At 53.1% G+C, this 21,318-nt stretch overlaps 2 protein-coding genes across 3 annotated transcripts in view; both read left to right on the plus strand.

Annotated features, from left to right (window-relative positions):
- Window positions 1-9,411, plus strand: part of Cfap77 (cilia and flagella associated protein 77) — a 129,685-nt gene extending 120,274 nt beyond the window's left edge. The window contains exons 6-7 of one of the 2 annotated variants that reach the window (XM_036185281.1): window positions 881-1,034; window positions 9,119-9,411. In XM_036185281.1, the coding sequence (XP_036041174.1) occupies window positions 881-1,003 (123 nt within the window). In that variant the 3' untranslated portion in view covers window positions 1,004-1,034; window positions 9,119-9,411. Of the gene's footprint in view, window positions 1-880; window positions 1,889-9,118 lie in introns of those variants that run through there. The other variant, XM_036185280.1, reaches the window with a different exon arrangement.
- Window positions 9,412-11,583: 2,172 nt separating this feature from the next.
- Window positions 11,584-20,274, plus strand: Barhl1 (BarH like homeobox 1). The gene is made up of 3 exons (XM_036186373.1): window positions 11,584-12,818; window positions 16,458-16,680; window positions 18,022-20,274. Exons 1-3 carry the CDS (start codon window positions 12,353-12,355, stop codon window positions 18,314-18,316), a joined length of 984 nt encoding a protein of 327 aa, XP_036042266.1. The 5' UTR covers window positions 11,584-12,352; the 3' UTR covers window positions 18,317-20,274.
- The last annotated feature ends 1,044 nt before the right edge of the window (window positions 20,275-21,318 follow it).

Genomic DNA, 21,318 nt, shown 5'->3' on the forward strand with positions numbered 1-21,318 from the left:
GTCTCTGGAATATCTAGAGAATTTTTTCTTCTTTGACCCTTGGTCTCATGAAGCCTATGGTCTCATTTAGCCCAGGCTGGCCTTGACCCCTCTACTTTTTTAAAATTTATTATTATTTTTTTATTATTTTCTTTCTTTTTTGAATGTCGAATGTCATGGAGGAGGTCTTAAATACAGGCTTATAGCACTATGGGAGGAGCTTCCCTTAAGCATTCAGGAGGGTGGAACCCAGCAGGGAATTAGCATAGGGAGGATATCAAGGTCAAGGTCAGCAAGCAAGGCAACAGTTACCCAAAATAGGGGCCAGGGACCTACAGGTCCCCCCTTTTACTAAAAAATGAGCTTCTGACTTAGGTTGCATGGGAACTCTCTCTCTCTCTCTCTCTCTCTCTGTGTGTGTGTGTGTGTGTGTGTGTGTGTGTGTGTGTGTGTGTACCTGTGTATAGCACACCTGTGGAGGAGCTCACTGGAACCAGTTCTCATCTCCTGTCACGTGGTCCTTGGGGTAGAACTCGGGCTTGGCAGCAAGCGCTTGACTCCCTGAACCATCATCCTGGCTCTTTTTGGAGGGGGGTTAAATGGTAGAAAATCACCATGTGAAGGTTGCCAGGTCCTAGCCATTGTCAACCCCGGTCACTGTTGGGTGACGTCTATTGGACACACCTCTTCCCTAGCAATAAACTGGAAAGGACAACCTAGGAGCTGCCACGCGGCAGCCACTGTCCCTGCTGCCTTTGCCTGTCTCTCCCAGGCCCAGCGCTAGGGGGCACTGTTCTGCCTCCCCTCCTATAGCCGCTTCCTCTGGGACTGGGGCTTGGGGAGGGATGGGGGAGCACAGGACTGTCTCAACCGAGCACCTGTCATTTCCCTCTGTCCACAGGTGGGTCCCCATCTTGCTACATTCCCCACTGAGGCTGATCGCCAGCGAGCTCTGAAGGCCCACAAGGAAGAGTATGCTGTGCGCCAGGGCACCCTGCGGATGGGCAACTACACCCACCCCTAGCCCTCCCCACAGGAGGAGCCTCCTTGATGCGGTAGAAAAATCCCCCAAGAACTCATATTTCTCCCCCAGACCCCAGAGGACACACCCACATCTTGACATAGCTCTTTGCCACAGGGACCTCAGATTCAAGTCTTATTTTTTTATAAGAACCCCCAGCCCCCCAACCTTTCTGTCTTGTCACCCCCATTTTCCCTCTGCCTAGGGAGCCGCCACCACCTCCTCACTCTCCTCCATCTTCTCCTCTCCTCTTCCCTCCTTTCTTCTCGTCCATTTCTCCTTTTGTCTCCGCTCTCTTCCTTTTCCAGGAGACCCACTCTGCCTCTTTGCCAGCCTTACTAGATAAACCAAAAATCACAAGGAAGCTTTAAAATAAACAAACAAATCCAGGCTATAAGTCAGTTTCACAGCCCTGTCTACCAGGCGCCAAGAGCGACCTGTATATTTCCTGCAGAAAGTGTAACCCCGGCAGGCTTTGAAAGCCCTCATTTCATATTCCAAACATGAGTTTTAATTGCCCTTATGGGGATGCCTGGGGTCTCGACATGGTGGGATTCTCTCTCTGGGACCCCTGACAGCAGAAAGAGCCCGCAGTTCATTACTCAGGGCCAGCCCCCACCCTCAGTGCTGAGGCCCTGTCAATCACACAGACCAGCATGGACTTCTTAAGACTACCTGGATGTCACTCAGCCCTCCAAAGGAGAGCACCTTGTGTGGGGGCAGGGGACTGGGAGACTCCAGAGGTGGAATACCTCAGTACCTGAATCCCATCTTTCCCCGATGCCTTTGGCTTCTCCTCACAAACTACAAACTGATTTATTTTAAATATAAAAGATGACTTGCCCTCTTCACCATGAGTCTTTATTTGAAAGCAAACTGTAAAGGGAAGGGAACTAATTTCAGATGTGGGTGTTCCTATACAGAGACTTTCAAGGTATGCCAACCTCTATACCATGCCCACACGGTGCTGGAGAAGTAGCTGAGAGTTCTACATCGACATCTCCAGGCAGCAGGAAGAGAGAGACACTGAGTGTGGCTTGCATACTTGAAACCCCACCCCCACCCCCAGTGGCCCACTTCCTCCAACAAGGCCACACCTCCTAATACCTCTCAAGTAGTGCTACTCCCTAATGACCAATCACTCAAATATATGAGCCTATGGGTTGGGGATTTAGCTCAGTGGTAGAGCGCTTGCCTAGCAAGCACAAGGCCCTGGGTTCGGTCCTCAGCTCCAGAAAAAAAGAAAAAAGAAAAAAAAAAATAGAGTGGAACCTATGGGGGTCATTCCTGTTCAAGCCACCGCAGAGCCCCAGGCAACTTGAAGTTCTCAGGACTTACCTGTGTCCCTGCCTGCCTCACACCGGAATTGGAACATGTATTCACCTCTAACTAACTCTGAATATACAGAACACTCTGTTTCCCCAAACCTGCTTCCTCTGTCCTCACACGTCATAAGTGACACCATGCATCCAGCTCCTAAGCTTAAACCTTACTTAGCTCAGCTCCCTTCATCTCTCACATCTCATCCACATCTAATACACAAGCTTGGGTGTAGTTCAGTTGGTAGAGGGCTTGCCCACCATGTACAAAGCCCTGAGGTCCATCCCCAGCACGGCATGAAACAGATACACATCTATAATCCCAGCTCTTAGGACACAGAGGCACGAGAATCAAAGTTACAGAGTAAGTTCAAGGACAGCCTGGGCTATGTGGAACATGGTCTTAGAAAAAAAGAAGCCAGTCAGTGGTGGTGCATGCCTTTAATTCCAGCACTTGGGAGGTAAAGGCAGGCAGATCTCTGAGAGTTTGAGGCCATCCTGGTCTACAAAGTAAGTTTTAGACAGCTGGGGCTACACAGAGAAACCCTATCTAGAAACCCCCCACATACACACCACACTCTCGCCTAAAAAAGAAAAAAAGGAAAGTGGGCATAGTGGGCACGCCTTTAATCCCAGCACTAGGGAGGCAGAGGCAGGAGGATCTCTGTGAGTACCAGGCTAACCTGGTCCATGAAGTAAATTCCAGTGCAGCCAGGGCTTGACCTTGAATTCCAGTGCAGACCCTGACTTGAAAAACAAACAAACAAAAAACAAATGCAAGAAAAAGGGAGGAAAAAATTAAAGAAAAATATGGAACTGTGATTTACCTGGATCCTGTCGATGTTTTCTGCAAAGCTGGAGCCTCAGCGGCCTTCCCTCCTTCCACCTGAGTTACATCCCAATTCAGATAAGTTCAGAAAGTTCCTAGCTGCTCCCTGCTTCCCAGCTCCTCAGAAGCCTTGCTCTAGAGCAGGCTTTCAAGTTCTGTGGCTTCTGAAGGAAAAGCCAAGGTCCAGTGAGAAGGTCCCCAGGCCCATCACTGAATCTCTTCCTACCTGAGCCTTCCCTGAATCACCTCCCATCTCTGGCCCCTCACCCCACACCTGCTCACTTCTGCCTCAGGCTCAATGCTTGTTTTCTTCTCTCCCTGCTGCACCTGAGGTCCACACTGTCACCTGCCTCTTCCTTGTCTTTCAGATCTTATCCAGTCCCTCCTCCCACAGCCCCAGATAAATCCACACCTGCCTGTGCCTCCAGCACAAGACCCCACTCCAGTGTCTTCATTAGCTTACTGTCTGTCTTCCCTCCAGAGGGAGGACAGCACTGCCATCAGGGATCTCAGACCACAGCCAAATCCCACAGGTCACGTGCTGGGTACCTGGTAAGGTGTTTAGGGATCTCTGTACTATGGCCACTGATTGAAGATCCCCTGGGCCTGGAAGGTTCTGTACACAAATCTGAGTTGTTTCCATGTTGGTACATACACCACATACACACCTACACACACATACACATGCAGTACACACACACACACACACACACACACACACACACACACACACCTATGCCACAGTCCTTTAACAACCACATACTGACCCCTTGGGAACCTGGTGCAGTAAGGCTGTGAAGGGCCCTCCCCCACCTATGTGCTTGAACCCTGTTCTCACTCCCAGAGGGAAACTAGACTCCAGTCTCATTTGGCTAAAGCCATCCTGAATCTCCAAACAGGGTGGAGATACAGAGGTGAGCCAGAGACAGGGGTCAGCCACAGAGCCTGCAAATCAGGTCCCCTGTGCAGCCAGCATGATCCGGAGCAAGTGTCCTAACCTCTGAGCCTGAGTGTGAGGCAGGATCCAGCTCCATCACCCCTGAGTTAGAAAGCAGACCCTAAAAGAATGTGTAGGATGTGATAATACAATAAACTGGATGTTGTTTTCTTGCTCTAAAACACACTGGGGGTGAGTAAGTCCTACAACGGATGTTGGATGAGCCCATGTTCAAAGGGCAAGGAAAAGGTACTTGGGATCAGGCCAGCTTTTAGCAAAAGGAGCAGCTGTATTAGAAGCCAGATAATTTTCCTAAGCACCCCCCCCCCAAAAAAAAATTGGGCTTTGAGTTTCTAAGGGTGGGGTTAGCCTTCATGTGCCATAGACAGAAAAGCCAACAAGCACCAGGATGGCTTTCCCCAGGACCTCGCTGAGGCCGTGGTTGGACTAGGCCAGCACACACACTGAAGTCTTTCTTTATCTCCTTTGTCCTGCACACTGTGCCACTTGTGGGGCCTGGGTGCTGTCCCCATGGGTCATGCTCAGGATCAGGGCCGGATCTCAGGGAACTCAGTGAAGACCCTCAGCTCCTTGTCCTACAGCGCCACCCACTGGAGGGCCAGAGGCAGAGTCTGTGGAGATTCTTGGCCCGGCATCTTGGGCTCCGCTGGCTTGATTCTTCCGACCTCATCAATTATTTGAGCCTGTCAAAGCCCCACGTCTGGGTCTGGTCTGATTTCACCGCTTCAAGTATCCTGCCACATTAGCCAAAGCCCTGTCCCCACTTGAGCCTCACTTGGGGTGCAGCTGCCTGCCCTGTTGATCCAGGAGAGAGGCCCTGAAGGCCCCAGCCTGCAGGGACTCGGGATTCATTTTGTTGACTTGGTTAACCTCCCTCTACCGCAATCCCACCAACAATCCCACAGGTGGCAGATTCATGGCCACTAGAACCCAGGGTAGGGAGATGGCAACATCAGAAAATTGTTTGCATGAGGACTCCCACACCTGATAGTCTCACTCTATAGCTCTGTCCTGGAACTTGATGTGTAGACCAGGCTGGCCCCAAACTCACAGAGACTTGACTACCTTTGTCTCCTAAATGCTGAGATTAAAGGGGTATGTGCCACCACCCATAGGTCTGCTACTTCTAATCCCAGTGCTGAGATAAATCCAGGTGGATCCAAGGAGCTTTCCGGCCAGACAGCCTAGCCTAATTGGCTAGCTCTCACCAGCCCAGTGAAAGACTGTCTCAAAAAACAAAGTGGGCTGGGAATTGGTGGCGTACGTCTGTAATCCCAGCACTCAGGAGGCAGAGCCAGGCGGATCTCTGTGAGTTCGAGGCCAGCCTGGACTCCAAAGCGAGTTCCAGGAAAGGCGAAAAGCTACACAGAGAAACCCTGTCTCAAAAAAAAAAAAAAAAAAAACAAAAAACAAAAACAAAAACAAAAAGAAACCAAAGTGGGTGGCTCCCAAGGACCTGACATTTGAGGTTAATCACTGACTTTTTCCCTCCCAACACACAAGTACACACACCTACACCTACACACACACACACACACACACAGAAACTAGAACTCACTTAATAAAGGAGGTCTACATATCATCCCAGAATCTGCCTGTAAAATGACTTCTCAACTAGGGATGCCTACAAACGGGGAGAACTTAGCCTTCCATTCCAGGTCCCCTCCAATAGCTCCGTGTGAGGGCAGGTATCATGAAGGTACGCCTTGAGCCCCTGTTTGGCCATCCCCCAACATCATCAGTTAGAATTTGGGAACATTCTTCCTCCCAGCTGGCTTCTTGGTCCTGGTGTGTATACAGTTTCTAGGAGCCCCAGGGAGGCATGAGGTCTGGATCCAACCTGGACTGCTTAGAATTTGGGGGCCTGCCTTCTGAGGTGGGGGCAGGTGGTGTGCAGTCTAGCAGGAAGGGCCAGTAGGTGTGCGCCTGTGGGACAGGAGTGTTTAGATGGAACTCCTGGAAGAAGGGCTCACAAAGAATGCAGAGTCCTGGAGAACACCTGCAAACGTCAAGGGAAGCTGTGGGTGGGGGTTGGAGTGCCACTCAGCAGCAAGAGCAGAGCAAGCTTCTATCTTGGTGGGACCCCATCTCTTGTGCTGACCCCCCCCAACTGCCTACAGTATATATTCCCCTACTAGTATCATTCATATCCTCCCCGTCTCTGGAATATCTAGAGAATTTTTTCTTCTTTGACCCTTGGTCTCATGAAGCCTATGGTCTCATTTAGCCCAGGCTGGCCTTGACCCCTCTACTTTTTAAAATTTATTATTATTTTTTTTATTATTTTCTTTCTTTTTGAATGTCGAATGTCATGGAGGAGGTCTTAAATACAGGCTTATAGCACTATGGGAGGAGCTTCCCTTAAGCATTCAGGAGGGTGGAACCCAGCAGGGAATTAGCATAGGGAGGATATCAAGGTCAAGGTCAGCAAGTAAGGCAACAGTTACCCAAAATAGGGGCCAGGGACCTACAGGTCCCCCCTTTTACTAAAAAATGAGCTTCTGACTTAGGTTGCATGGGAAACAGGGTTTCTCTGTGTAACAGCCCTGGCTGTCCTGGATCTCGCTCTGTAGACCAGGCTGGCCTCGAACTCACAGAGATCCGCCTGGCTCTGCCTCCCGAGTGTTGGGATTAAAGGCGTGCACCACCACTGCCCTGCAGCTTGGCACTCTTAATCTGTTCATCCTAGCACCCCAGCTAAGTGCTGGCTTCAAAACCACAGACAGAGGGTGCAGACAGATCTCCCCCCTGCACCCCCAGCAGCAAGCAGACTCCTGCTCTGGTGCTCAGATGGGCCTGCACTGTGACCACACTGCTCTGTGTCTTCAACCTAGCACCTTCTCTTTCACTTGTCCTTGTGGACCTTCATTTCCTTTCCCTGGGAAAATCCTTCCATGTTTGGACTTATCATTATGGGGAAAGAAGACTCACATTCGGGGGGGGGGGTGGGGAGTAGGAGAAGAAACAACAGGAAAACCCCAAAGCCAGCTCCTTGCAAACCCACCCAGAGCCTTGCCCATGAAAGGCAAGTGCTCTACCACTGAGCTGTGTCCCCAGCCCCAGGTTGGCTTTTGATTCCAGCTCCTCCTCATGTTGGATGCAGGGAAATGACGAACTTGGACCTATGGAAAATCTACAAAGCATTTTTTTCTTTTAGTGCTAGGATTGGAATCCAGGGCCTCGTGCATATTAGGCAAATTCACTACCACTGAGCCCCAGCTCAGTTGTATGAAGGGGATTATTTAGATAGAGCATACAAGAATGGATCCCTCTGCGACAGCCTGTGACTTGTTGGCATCTGGCATGAAGCACAGACTTGGTAGGAAGGGAGGGAAGGAGGGAGGAATGTGTTCTGGTTTCAGGGGCATGTGCTCTATTCTGGGACCCTGAGAAAAGTCACTTTTCCAAAAGGGCAGGATGCTTTCTGAGCCTTGTTTGTTTGGTTTTCTGACTTTCATTTTGTTTAGTCTTTCCATCTATAACATGAGGCTGATGACACCCCATTTTCTGGGGTTCTTCAGAGGCATCTCCGAACTTGGTTCTGATCCTGGAGAACAGCTATTGTGCATTCCATAATTATGTTCCTGCCTGCAGACTAGAGGCCCCAGGCTCAGTTCCCCTAGCCCCAGGAGACATCAGTTCACCCTTTGCCCAGGACCTTCCTACCAAAGCCAGTTCTTGGGGCAGATGATTGGGGGTGTAGTTTAGGCCCGAGGGTGTCTCTATGCTCTCAGGCAGGTGGGTCTGAAAGACTCTGGACAAACAGCAGCCTTGAGGCCAGACTGTTCTCAACTCTTTGTACTTCTTAAAGGGAATGCCAAAATAACTCAGCAACAAAGACCATATTTAAAGTGCAACCATTTAAAATAAAAAATTTAAAACTCAGGATGGATAAAATAAACATCTTAAATGAAGATTTGCCTGGGTCACGAGGTCCCAGTCCGAGATTTGGAGCTAGGATTCCAATCCCTCTGGTCCGTTCTTGAGTCAGTCTTCAAAATCACCTGTCCCATTCTTCAGCGACTCCAAAGCTTGAATGGCAGCTGTTTATATATATTAGCACAGACCTCAGGGGCATTCGGAAGACACGGAAACATCTCTGTAAGGCTCAGCCTGCAGAGCCAGGTAATCAAAAAGAGCAGAAACAAGCCTGTGTCCAATCCCAGGGCTGAGTGGTGCAAGGGAAAGAGGGAGAGAGAAGAAAGAGGAGGGGGATGAGGTGGAAGTGGGAAAAGGAAGCGTCCAGGTCTAGCCCTGACCCAAAGCCAAGCCTAGGTCTGATGGAGAAGGCTGGAATCTACAGCCAGGCTGCCTCATAACACCCACAAGCCTCTCCCACCCCCTGGTCTTAGGAGAAGGCTCTGTATGTGCCTTTGTATAAAGAGAAACCCGAGCCCCTAGCAGGAGAGACAAGTTCAGAGGAAGGCAGGGGAGCCGGCTTCTGAAGTTCCATCTTACATATGTCTGCCCAGGCCCCACCGCTCTGGTGGGGTGTTCTTGGGTTTTGAGGGGCTTTGGATCTATGAGAGGTAATTTCACACGGGGTGGGGGCACGTGGGGACTGGAATTTGAAACAAGGAATTGCTAGAGGAATCGGGAAGCTGGGAGAAAAGCTCTGGGGTCTGGAGTGGGAAGCCTGAAAGAAGAGATTTAGATGCTGGGGTGACAGCTCTGGATCCTGGGGTAACACTGGGGTAGAAATGCTCATCAGATTTCCTTCCTTCCATCAAGGTCCCGGAAGTCTTGGGGAGGGGCCAAGAAGTGCTAGAGGACAGGTGTCTGGGAAGCAGGGTGACCTCCTACTTCGAACTACATAAGTGTGTGGGTGGGGGGGGCGGGCTCAGAGAGGCTGGGGAAACTCGCAGAGGCTCACACCGAACCACTTAGGACCTCAAAGTCCTGACACCCCTCCGTGCCAAGCAGGCTACCTTGTTGAAGAATGCATTGGATCCAGACTGTCTGGACCACTTGGTAAAAATTTCCCCTATCTCCGTCCCGGCTGCTTCAAACAGGCTGGGATCAAGAGCCTGCCAGATGATGGAGGCTGGAGAAGTACCCTAAAGACATCCCACTCTTCCCTAAATCGGAAAGAAGCAGTCGTGTGAAAGAGGGCTAGACCCTAAATTCCAAACGAAACAACCTACGCAGCATGTTTTATATTGCTACCGATTACAATAATCTATATTACAATAATAATTCAATACCAATGATGTTATATTAACTGGCTGTTAAATGTTCTTGAGCCTCCAAGACGCATAGAGAAGCAGGCTAGGGCTGCAAGAGCTTGAGTCCCGGCCTGGTTTATTTTTCCATTGCCCTAAGAGAGATCTGAGTTTCCTCCCTGCCTGCTTGGACTCTGAACTGTGAGCTATAGGCTTCACTTTTGCTGAGATCTCTACCGAAGCCTACGACTTAGAAGGCTGGCCAGGGCAGGAGCTGCTAGGAGCCCTTGAGGCAGAAGAGGCTGGAGACATGATATCTACAGAAACTGCAGGCAGCTCTTTGCTGACCTCATCAGCAATGTTTACAGGACCCGAAAGAGTGGGATGTCTTCGACTCATGTGGACTTAGGGTGCTACGAAAGATGAGGGTCCTCCTGAGATGAGAAGCAGCGGAGGTGTAGACAACCGGCAGCCGAAGAGGGACCCACCTGCAGCGGGAGAGAAGCCCAAGCGGGAGGTTGGCAAGGAAGGCCCCCGAGACACCCGCTCACGGTGATTTATGACTCTCACCCCCATGCACCAAACTGAAAAGAAAGACAAGCAAGGCCCGGCGGGAGGCACCCAGCGCAGGGGCCGCCGAGCTCCGGCCGGTTGCCCCCGCCCTCCTGCCTCCCCGACAGCTTGCAGCCGAGCCTGGCCCTCCGCCGTCCCCCGGGAGCAGCGGGTCCTCCGCTCCCAGCCCGGCCGGCGGCGAGGCCGCTTCCAATCTGCCGGCAGGAGCAGAGGGAGCGCGCGGGGGAGCGGGGCGCGAGGCCACCGCCCGCCCAGCTCGGGAGAGGACAAAGTTTCCGTTCTGCGCGCTGCGAGGGGCCACTCACGGCCCGAGACCGCATTTGCTGCATGCGGCGGCGCTTAACGATTCCACCGCGGCCTCAGACGCCGCCGAGCCGGACGCCGGCCTCAAATAGTTTCCCAAGGGCCCAGGACGAGGGGTAGGAGCGCGCCTGGCTCTCCGCGAGCTGCTGGGCTGGCGACTCCGGCCCCTGCTGCACAGGTGCGCAGCTGTGCTCCCTCGTAGACAAGGACACCGTCGATCGGGGGCTGAGCGCAGAGAATCCAGGTCCCATCCGTTGAAACTACTTTGGGGTCTTGGGCCCCGGCATTACCTGAGGCTGACCCCAGAAAGTCGCGGAACTAGAGCGCGGTAGTGGGGTCCAGAGGGCGAAGAGGAAAAGGCCGTATTTTCGTTTCCAGCACTGCCTTGAAAATAGAACTCAGGCCAGCCATGGCTGGGCTCTGACTACCAAGCTGGCCTTAGACATCTTCATTATCTTTGTGCCTGCTCAAAACTTGCATTGTCCTGTCTATGGGTACATCACACACACACACACACACACACACACACACACACACGTATCTGTGTATCTAAAACCCACTAGCTTCTCAGGACATGAGCCCCAGGGAGGCCACTGGCTGGGGATGAAGAGGTCACTGCTTTCTTTGTTTCTTCGGGCCGTAGTCATATCCATGGGTCCCCTTAACATTCTAGACTTGATCTTTCCCACGCCTCAACTCCTAGTCTTGCCTCCAAGTAAGGCAGCGCTGGGGTGTCTTCTTTGAAAGACATCAGGCTTAGCCTTCTGCTCCAGGACAGCAGGCCCAGAGGCCAGAAGGAGAGACTTGCCATGTCCTGCTTACGTGTGTGTGTGTGTGTGTGTGTGTGTGTGTGTGTGTGTGAGAGAGAGAGAGAGAGAGAGAGAGAGAGATCTAGAACCCAAAACAAAACACCCTGAAAACAAAATTTTAAATTATTTTTCCTGCTAGGAAAGGGATTCCCTACACTCGCCAGTCTTTTCCATTGGGTTTTGCTGCCTTTCTGTGGGATGAGGAAGAAAAACCAGAGGTAGGAAAGGGATTAACTAGTGCAGTTCGGTCTAGTAGCTGGAATAATTGTGGACAGGCTCGGGCAAAGGCTTTCAAGGCCGCTCATCCCAACTACAGGCCACGCAGCCCGGCTGGCCCTCCTCCCACCCGTCTCTGCCCCCCTCAGCTAATCATCTTCATTAAGGGCGTCATCGCCGACCTAATGAAAGCAAACTGTGTGGAAATCGCCGGTAAACAGGTCTGTGCTGTAATTAATTCAGTGTCTCTTTTAATCAAACTGGAAAAGAATCGGGCCGCGGCTTGTGGAGCCGTGACATCACCCCCAAAATCGGCCTGAGCCAATCAGCGTCATCACTCCGGGGACACGTGGGTGAGTCCCCCTTTTTAAAAAAAAAAAAAAAAACACACAACACAACGAAAAAAAAAGAGAGAAAGAGAAACAACACACAAAAAAAGCCAGCCCCCAAGTAAAAGTGACACAAGTTCGATTTTTTTTTTTTTTTAAGGAAGGGGGGGCGGCGAAGGCGCGCGCGGCGGACAGGTGAGAGCAGCAGCGGGAGCCGCGGGGCGCTGTCCGCGGTGCTGACGGCCCCCGGCGAGGCCGAGTGCGCACGCAGGCTCTCCGGGGCCAGGTGGAGCGGCAGGATCCGCAGGCCGCGGCCGCTGTCCGCGGTGCTGAGGCCTCCAGGTGCGCTCTGTTCGGCCCGCTGGTAGCGCGGCCCGGGCCGGCTGCCCTCCGCCGTGCTGACCCCTGCCCTCGGCCACCGTTTGTTTGCCTGGAGGGAGCGTGCGGTTTGGATTTTGCTTTTTTAAAAAGACGATCTTGATTCAGATTCCAACAGCCTCGAATTTCTTCTGTGCCAAAGGGGCCCTCAGGCCGTTCTTCTACCTTTTGGCTCTCCCCAACTTGGCGCGCCCTCCTCCCATCCCTCCCTGACACTCCCACCACCACCACCCCCCCTCTCGGCTCGGCTGCTCCGCGCGGTGCTGCAGAAGACGCGCTGAACCCTTTTGGATGTAATGCGCAGAGGAGGTTGGCCCAGAGCTCCCGGGCTCCCCCAAGGCTGAACTCCGTCCAAGGTGCCCACAGGCTCCCTGCCCGCCTTCCCCATGCCAGCCCGCAGCTAGGGGCAGGGGCAGCGGCGGCTGGGGTTGGGGGTGGGTGGGGAGCTTTTGGGGAGGACAGGTCGCAGTTTGGCTATGGAAGGCTCCAATGGCTTTGGGATTGACTCCATTCTCTCCCACCGAGCGGGCAGCCCCGCCCTTCCCAAGGGGGACCCCTTGCTTGGGGACTGCCGTTCACCCCTGGAGCTGAGTCCGCGCTCAGAGAGCAGCAGCGACTGCTCTTCGCCAGCCTCGCCGGGAAGAGACTGTCTGGAGACCAGTACCTCGCGGCCCGGTGCGGCATCTGGCCCAGGTTTGGATTCTCACCTGCAGCCGGGGCAGCTTTCCGCCCCAGCCCAGTCGCGAACCGTCACCTCCTCCTTTCTGATCAGGGACATCCTTGCTGACTGCAAACCTCTCGCGGCCTGTGCACCCTACTCTAGCAGCGGGCAGCCTGCAGCCCCTGAGCCTGGGGGCCGCCTTGCGGCCAAGGCCGGGGAGGACTTTCGGGATAAGCTGGACAAAAGTGTCAGCAGCGCCTCGTCGGACTCTGAATACAAAGGTAAGAAAACAAGGTGAAAACGGGATATGGGTGTTTCTAAAAAGTAACATTTAGAACTTGGAAGCACACTTGGAGACAGGCACATAGTCATCTCAGGGGTCCCCCAGGCCCAGGCTGAGAGTTGGTCTTACCGACCTTTCTGCCAGCCCCAAGGTTGGAGGCTGGAGCAACAAGGAGTTCAGTGTATGTGGCCGGGAGAAGTGTGTGAAGCTGAGGGAGACAGTGTGTGTAAGGGAGAGCGAGCTTTACTAGATGCACAAAGCAAACTTTCTAAGTTCCAGACTGGGGCCACAACTCCTCCACCAGTTGTGCTGGTGGACAGGAAGCTGACCTTCCTTCTGAGGTTCCCTGAGAGGAAAGCTTGCGACAAAGCAACAGTGCAAGGCTTGGGGGGTGATGTTTTGTCAGAGTGAAAGCCTGGCAGAGAATCCCTGCCAGAGCCCTTAGTACAGTAAGAATCTCCTGGCCTTTAATCTGAATTTCCCAACAAGAGGAGAGAGTGGGCCTCCCCACCCACTGGGGAGTGTAGTCTTGGGCCAGTAAACCTGCAAATGAAGAGATCAATTTGAAGAAGGAACAGGAAGCCTAGCCAGCAGGTTCTGAGGTCCAGTGGAGGCGGAAGGACCCCACATCCACAGCTGCCCTCTCTCTCTCTCTCTCTCTCTGTCTCTCTCTCTCTCTCTCTCTCTCTCTCTCTCTCTCTCTCTCTCTCTCTCTCTCTCTCTCTCTCTCTCTCTCTCTCTCTGAGTCGGGATCTTACTTAAGTAGTGATCACCAAGCTGTGTTGAAGGCCTGGAGATTCCTGAGTCCGGTCACCCCTACTTTCACTCTGGGGATCTTTGTGGTGGTTCCCTTTCATTCTGTCTTATCTAAGGAGCTGAGGTGGTATTGAAAAGAAAGAAAAAAGAACAGAGGGAGGGAGGAGAGTCTTGTTCCTTATCTTTAGGCTCCACCCTGACTTTAGCTGTTTCTTAGGTCCTGGGGTATAAGGTTCTTTCAGGGAGAAGTTAAGTAGCAGAGGCCCTGGGTGTCAGAGGGAGTGGGAGATGGAGCTCTATGTCAACCAGCTGAAACTGGGACCTGCTGGAGACTCCTCCTGGCTTTGTAACTATTACAATTAGTTCCCAAACCCCTTCCTTGAACCGACACTTCGCTGCTGCCTGCATCTCCTGGTGTCCATTTGTGCTAAACTTCACAACCATTTAGTTAGATTCACTTAATTCTTCCTCCCAATCAAGAATTCCTTTGAGGGGAGACCTGGACTCCAAACTGAAATCGCTTAGGTCCACATCTCATTCCTCTCTTCTTCCCCCAGTGGGAATGGCTAGGCCTCCTTCAACCAGGCCTTGGACTCATCATCTCTAGAAAGCCCACAGTTTCAACTACAGCACCCAGGAAGAGGGAAATTTGGCCCCAGCTGTCCCCCACCTGTTTAGAGAGGCAAAGAGAACTCACTTTGGAGAAAGGTGTGTGAGTGAAAGGTAGATATAATGTATCGTGTGTGTGTGTGTGTGTGTGTGTGTGTGTGTGTGTGTGTGTGTTTTATTCCTTACAGTTTGTAACCAACTCTACCTAGCTTCATGGTTAGAGCAAAGAGCAATCGGGTCCAGCCCTGCCTGTACGAACAGTTACCTCCTTTTATGTTTTTGCCCCTAAGCAGGATTTTGAGGAGAGATTCCATTTCGTTTAAGATAATTGGAATATCAATTTTCTTCTCCTGTCCCTGATGATATCTGAGCAGGGAGATGACGAGAGAGCCGAGAGCCGGCTGTCTACGTATCACTTAAACAGGTTTGGAGCACAGGATGCTCTAGAAAGTTCCAGCCACTCCTAGGCACAGGATGTTGCTTTTGCACTTAAAACTCTCTGAAGTGAAAAGTGTGTGTGTGTGTGTGTGTGTGTGTGTGTGTGTGTGTGTGCATTTGGCAGAGCAAAGCCAGGCCTAGCACATTTCTCAAACAGGGGTGACTTTTGCAGTTAGGAGGCTGGTTTGAGAGACAGACACAGGAACCAGGTACCACCACTGCCTAGCCACAGAATACTCTGAGTCATTTCCTCCAAGGACGAGATGAGGAAGGGGTGGGGGACAGGCCAGTGCCATCACAGTTTCTGGCGTGAAATGTTCCTTAAACAGTACTTACTGAAGTTGGAACAGAGCTTTGGAAGTAAGGCTTCACTCCCCACAGGAAGAGTCTTGAGCCATCAGGCTCCAGACTGATGGGATGCAGGTCAAAGTCTGAGAAATGGACACAAGGTAGACAGACAGTCAGACTGAACTGGGTGAGCGTCCCAGGGGCTCCAGCAGAGTCAGGAAAGGACTAAAGTTTAAAAAAAAAAAAAAAAAAGTGGCTGGCCATCCCACCAGAATGGGGTTGTCATAAGTAGTCCAGGTAATTAGGGAGGATAAAGTAAGATTTCTGCAATATCAAGTTTGAGGTTTGAACAAGGATAAGCTTTAGGCTTTCTGGGGAGAAAACTCATTTTTATCTCTGAGGTTTCCGAAGCCTCCCAGCGGAGGCAGAAGGCTGAGGGTCGTCTGGGGCAGTTATTCCAGGACTCTCTGTCCGCACGGGTGCTGGGGCTCCAGGCTCCCTCCCTGCCGGGAAGCCCTGCCTTTCCGGCTGAAAAGCCTTGCTCCCCAGTGGCTCAATTAACAGGATTATTGTTTCCTACAGAGAGGAATCACCTCGTATTCAGCTGAACCCTGTCACGGCAAACGCCACGCACAATGAAACTATAAAAGAAAATAAAGAAAGCAGGGGGTAGGATGGGCGGGAGCTCCAGCCTAAAGGGTTATTTTGGGAGAAGTGGACTATTCTGTTCCAATCTCGCTTTAAGAGAAGGTGATGGGATGCCAGACTCTTTCTCGATTAAATGTTTTCTGTTAAGTCAACCCCAACGAAAGTAGAGGAGAATGAACTAATCCAGCTCTGTCCGGTCCACGGTGGACCTCTGGAGCGGGAACAGATGGCCATTTGCCTGACCGAAGGCTGCCCACAGGATCTTACGCCGGTGGGGTGGGAGTCACAGTGGGCACAACGAAGCCCCTACCTCGGTGACACACACATCCCTTCGTGCCCAGGGACGATGAATATTTCTCCCCGCGCTTGGCGCTCCCGGATACCCGCACCCTGCGGGCCTTCCACCCGCATAGTTTGGAAGTGGCCTAGGAATCAATATCGCTACAGATTCTTGGCTAATCCGGAGTCAGTGAGATGTGGGCACAGTTATCTGCTCTTCTGGACGAGGGGTTGCTGAAGAGCAAATAGGGTTTTGTTTCTCCATGCGGGTTTTGCGCCCAAACGCGGAGCCCACCACCCCAAAACCCGTTTTCCGCCGTGGCAGACTAGGCCAGTCCGCCCGGAGGCTGACTTTCTCTCTCCTCCTGTTTGTGTGGGGTGGGTAGGGGTTGAGTTTCTTCAGGGAGCTGCCAGCGGCTCTGCCCCCGGGCACTTCCTAACACCATTTCCTCCCCACTCACAGTTCACACCCTTCTGAGGGCAGGGAATCCTGGCACCGCTGCGTCCTCGCGCGCTTGGTGTTTCGGAAACCCAGAGGTCTGTGCCTTGTGAAGTGGGGAGTGGGACGCCGAGGGCGCAAGCACTCCCGAGCCCTGATGTGCCTTCTGTGTCTCCGCAGTGAAGGAGGAGGGTGACCGGGAGATCTCCAGCTCTAGGGACAGTCCCCCTGTGCGCCTGAAAAAGCCACGAAAAGCGCGCACCGCCTTCACTGACCATCAGCTGGCGCAGCTGGAGCGTAGCTTCGAGAGGCAGAAATACCTGAGTGTGCAAGACCGCATGGAGCTGGCTGCCTCGCTCAACCTCACTGACACGCAGGTCAAGACCTGGTACCAGAACCGCAGGTGAGGTTTGGCTGCGGGGCAGTCGGTCGGGGCCTTGGGTCTCTCCCATTCTGTGAAAGTAGGGAAACTGAGGCTCTGAGAAAAGACCTTGCCCTAAGCCCCACAGTAAGGGACAGAAAAGACACTAGACTGGTGTCCAAGGCACAGAGGCTAATATAGATTCAAGCCTTGCTCCACCCCCCCCCCCCCCCCCCCAGCCTAAGTCAGCAAGGAACCAGGCCTAAGCTAGGCTTTGAGGCCTCTGGGCTCTTCAGATGGGAGGCCCAAGCCTCCAGAAAAAAGAGAGGTCCTAAGGTGGTTGTACTAGGGGCCAGTGGCCTCATAGCATTTATAGCCAAGAAAGGGCTCTCCTTACCCCAGCTACTCTGGGAGAGAAAGACTGGGAAATTGGTTTTAGGACACTGGCCTTGAACCTGCTTCTTAATCTTCTTGTTGGACATTCATAGGATATTAAACACACCGGTAAGATACACGTGCACGGACAAGTCAGTCTGCATAGCAACACACTCTTCCACATACTTAGCAGAGGCAGGCATGGTGCCTTCCATAAACAAGCCTCAGAACACACAGCCCCATTAATAATAAATACCGATTACGGCTTCAGGCATCAATAATTAAGTCTCGTTGCAGTAATTACACAATTATGATGAGGAGGAATTATTCAGGGAGGGAAGTAGGGCTAGTGTAACTGAGCCCACCTCATGGAACCCAGGCAGGCATGCCCAACCTCACCCCAGGTGAGTGCAGAGCCTTCTTTTCACTTCCTCACATCTGCCTTGCCCTAGGCCTCCCAACTTCTGGGCCAGAGGGATTTGGGGCTAGCTAGCCCCAGGCCTCAAACCTAGGTGGCCTGAGTGTAGTCAGAGAGAAAGTGCGTGCATTCCTCCAGAGAAATCTCTGCTTGGAGTCCCCCAGGCCTCTGGGGCTACCCCCGTGGGGGTTGGCTACCCAGTAGCCAGCTCCACCACCCTCTGTCACTCCACTTTCATTAGGCCTCCTCAGGGGACGCATATCCAGAGGGTGTCCGACTTGTGAGTTTGTATGTGCACTCTGGAGTCAGACAGTCTGGCTTGGAGCAGGAGCTCTGCTTGCCATTTGCAGATGATCATGAAAATTGGCTGGCACCTCAAGGTTTCAATCTGTAAAATGGGGACAACAGTCATGTAAAGCCAGATGGGGTGATGCATGATGCATTTGACTTGGGAATCCATCATTTATTAACAAATTAGCATGCTCCCTGTTGGCCACCCTGTGGCTCTCTCGGCCAATCACTAGGAAGGGGCAAGGGTTGCGGAGTGTCCTAATCCTGATCTCTTTCTCTGCCTCGATTTCGGTTTCCAGGACTAAATGGAAGCGACAGACGGCCGTGGGGCTGGAGCTGCTGGCGGAAGCAGGCAATTACTCTGCGCTCCAGAGAATGTTCCCGTCGCCTTATTTCTACCCTCAGAGTCTCGTTTCCAACCTGGACCCCGGTGCCGCGCTCTATCTGTACCGCGGCCCCAGTGCGCCACCGCCTGCCCTCCAGAGACCTCTGGTGCCCCGCATCCTCATCCACGGACTCCAGGGCGCCAACGAGCCGCCCCCGCCGCTGCCCCCGCTGCCCGGCGTCCTCCCGCGTGCCGCGCAGCCTCGGTGAGGGGCCCTCTTGCCCCTAGCCATGCTGGGGGGGGGGTCCCCCAGCTCAGGCTGGGCGCGGGTCCCTCCGGTCGCCCCGGGGCAGGGCTGCCCGGCTCCCCGAGGTGCCGCAACCTAGTGTCTCCGAGGGGGATAAATCCCTTGGCTGCGTCCTCTCTCCTGGCTGCTCCACCCCAGAGCCACTTCCACCTGCAGGATGTACATACGCACCCCTGCCCACCTCCCACCCAACCCCAAGTCCCTGCGGGCTTCCCTAAGTGTCTCCTGTCCCCTCAGCAGCAGGTCAGGGGACGCCGGTGACTGGCTCTCTCCGGTGCCCCAGCCTCGGGTCCACCCTTCTCCCTGCGCCTCTGCGGGACAGGGTGGGAGTGTTGTACGGAGCTTTCCCCCATCTCCTTTATTCTCCCTGAGCCCCGGGCTAGCGGCAGAGCTGTACAGTGTGCAAAGTGTATATGAAGTTATTTATTCGTGACCCATGAGCCCGTGACAGTGTCCGTGAATCAGTGAGTCTGTGGCCTGTGCCCTCTTCGTCCTGGGTGGGGCAGGAAGGGGCAGAGAGGGCTTGCCCATGCATCTGGGCCCCCAGCCCCACTTCCCTTCCACCCAGGTCCCGGGGCAGCCAGGCTTCTTGGGTTCTCTTTTTTAAATGTGGAAATAAACTTCTTACAAATGACCAGGCGCCTGTCCGCGCTACCGTCCGTTGGTCCCCGCTCAGGCCCTCTCCCACCTCCCTCCTTCATAAGAAACTTCGGCATCTTACACTAACTACATTTCCTTCCATTCACAAAAAGTAAAGTTTTCTCTCCCTCTTGCCCCGCTCCACGGTTCCTGGGTGCTATGGTCATACGCAGATCCCTGTTGGACTTCCAGGGCTCTCCCGGTTTCCACGTGGAGGCGAGCCTGTAGCTCTTGGCCTCCCCATCTGATTCGCCCTGCTTCCACACGGGGACCACGGGCGAGGCCAGCGCCTGGCCTCCCTCTGCGGCGTGTCAGGCCTCGAAGCACTCGTTGAGCCGACTCATCTGGCTCAGACTAGGGCGCCGGCAGCTGGTGACCGGCCCTACGGGCGCGGGGCAGACAGATGGACTCCGAAGCCGCCCCCTGTTGCCCCACCCTCCTCCGCCCGGCGCCCTCCGCTCTGGCTACCCGCAGCTCCTAGTCTCTAATGCCTGGTAGGACCCCACGGGCCTTCACGAGCTTGACGCCACATCAGGCAACCGCTTTGCCCTGGGAGAAATAGGAGCGGGGTAGGGGGCAGATCGCACCACCCGCCTCTGGCTCTGAGATCTCAGGGGAGTCAGGCTCCAGATCGCGTTCAAAGGGCCAAGGTCATATCTTGACCTCGTTCGGTCTCCAGGGATGTGGGCGCAGGTGCTGCCCTCCCCCACACCACCTGCAGCACACTGACCAACAAGATGGAAGAAATGCCGGGAAGTTTGGATGCTTGCAAGCAAAGTACCCTCCCAGCATTTCTGGCCCAACTGTTCTGGGAGAAGACCTGGCAGTGGAGGAAGGGGGCGATTCAGAAAGTAACCCCCGCCCCGCAACCACAGCCAGTTCGGCTACTGTTTCCTCCCCACCCCCAGCATCCTCACACCCAGGCTTTTCTTTTCTGGGATGGTGGGGGTATTATTCTAATTTTGCAAAATGCACAGCAGCTAATTAAGTCAAGGAGCCCCTCGGCTTTCAAGTTCTTTTGCATGTGAATGCGGGTTGGTAAATCCCTCGATCTGGCTGTGGTGGGGTGTGAGGGGGGACTGTCCCCAACTCAGGGTTAATGAAGTGGGAAAGGAGTCTCTCATAGCCTCCTGCAAACAAAACCCCCCAAGCAACAAACCCTGCCCAAATCCTACACGGATTGACTTAAACCCAGGGGATAAGTGCTTTAAATTAATCTCATTGAATAAGAATGAGACCAAACAAAACTCTTTAAAATCATATTAAAAATCTATCAAAGGACAACTTGCCGTGGTGTGCTTTTCATTTTGTGAGAGTGGAGGAGGCAGGCTGGAGCAGCCACCCTCACATTTACACAGTGCAGTGTAAACCACAGACACATTCTGACTATGTAATTGTCCTTGTACCGCAGAGGCGATTTCATATCTTACATTAATGAAGAACAAGGCTTCCCTACAAGTTTATAATTACAATATTTTAAATTGTGCTGCACATCCCATCTGTAATAATAACTCCACAACCTCTGCAGTGAGGTGGGCTTGAGCTTTCCCATCCATTTACAAGGCTAAATTGGTTTCTCTGTTCCTAACCCAGGGGCTGGGTGCTCTCATTTAAAACAGGGGGAAAAAAAATGACCACGAGACCCCCATGGACCAAACAATACGCAGGCCCTGAAACGCACTCTCTCTTCTAAATCTGGACTCCCTCCAAAGGGCAGGGGCAACAAAGTTTGAAGAGGTTAGCTTCTCTAGCTGGTCCTGAGCTACAAGGCTTTTGGAACCTGGGCTGCATCTTCCCCCTCCTCCTCCTCCTTCTCCTCTTCTTTTTCAATTGGGGGCACTACCCCAACAACTTGGCTTTATAGTTTTCTGTGGTCTAGCAGACTGATAAAAGTTTGATGGTCATGGAGGCAAACAGGAAAGGCCTGTTAATCACTTCTCCATCAGGGACACTTGTCGCTGCAAAGGTCTGAAGTTCTCATCTCCGAGAGTGGCTTCTGCTGGCTGTGAAGTGCTGGACCCAGCCACTGGCAGCTTAGATCACTTGCACTGTGAGGCCCATTCCCCCTTCTCTTCTGTGCCAGAGGAGAGAAATCAAAGCAACCCTCTATCAGAACGGCCCTCAGCCGGGCTCTGCTTGGCCCTGGCTTCTGTGCGAGTGGAGGATACCCATGATGTCCCACTGCAGACAGCTGCTCAAGGGCTCCCTGCCCTCCAGTGCAGGCTCTTCACAAGATGGACAGCAGTGGGCTGCAAATGGGGAAGGCTCTGGACCCCCAAACAAGCACTCTACAGCCACAGCACTCCCTTTGCGGTCTGAATCTCC

The sequence above is a fragment of the Onychomys torridus genome, chromosome 4 (assembly GCF_903995425.1).
Source record: "Onychomys torridus chromosome 4, mOncTor1.1, whole genome shotgun sequence".
In the NCBI taxonomy this organism is placed as follows: Eukaryota; Metazoa; Chordata; class Mammalia; order Rodentia; family Cricetidae; genus Onychomys; species Onychomys torridus.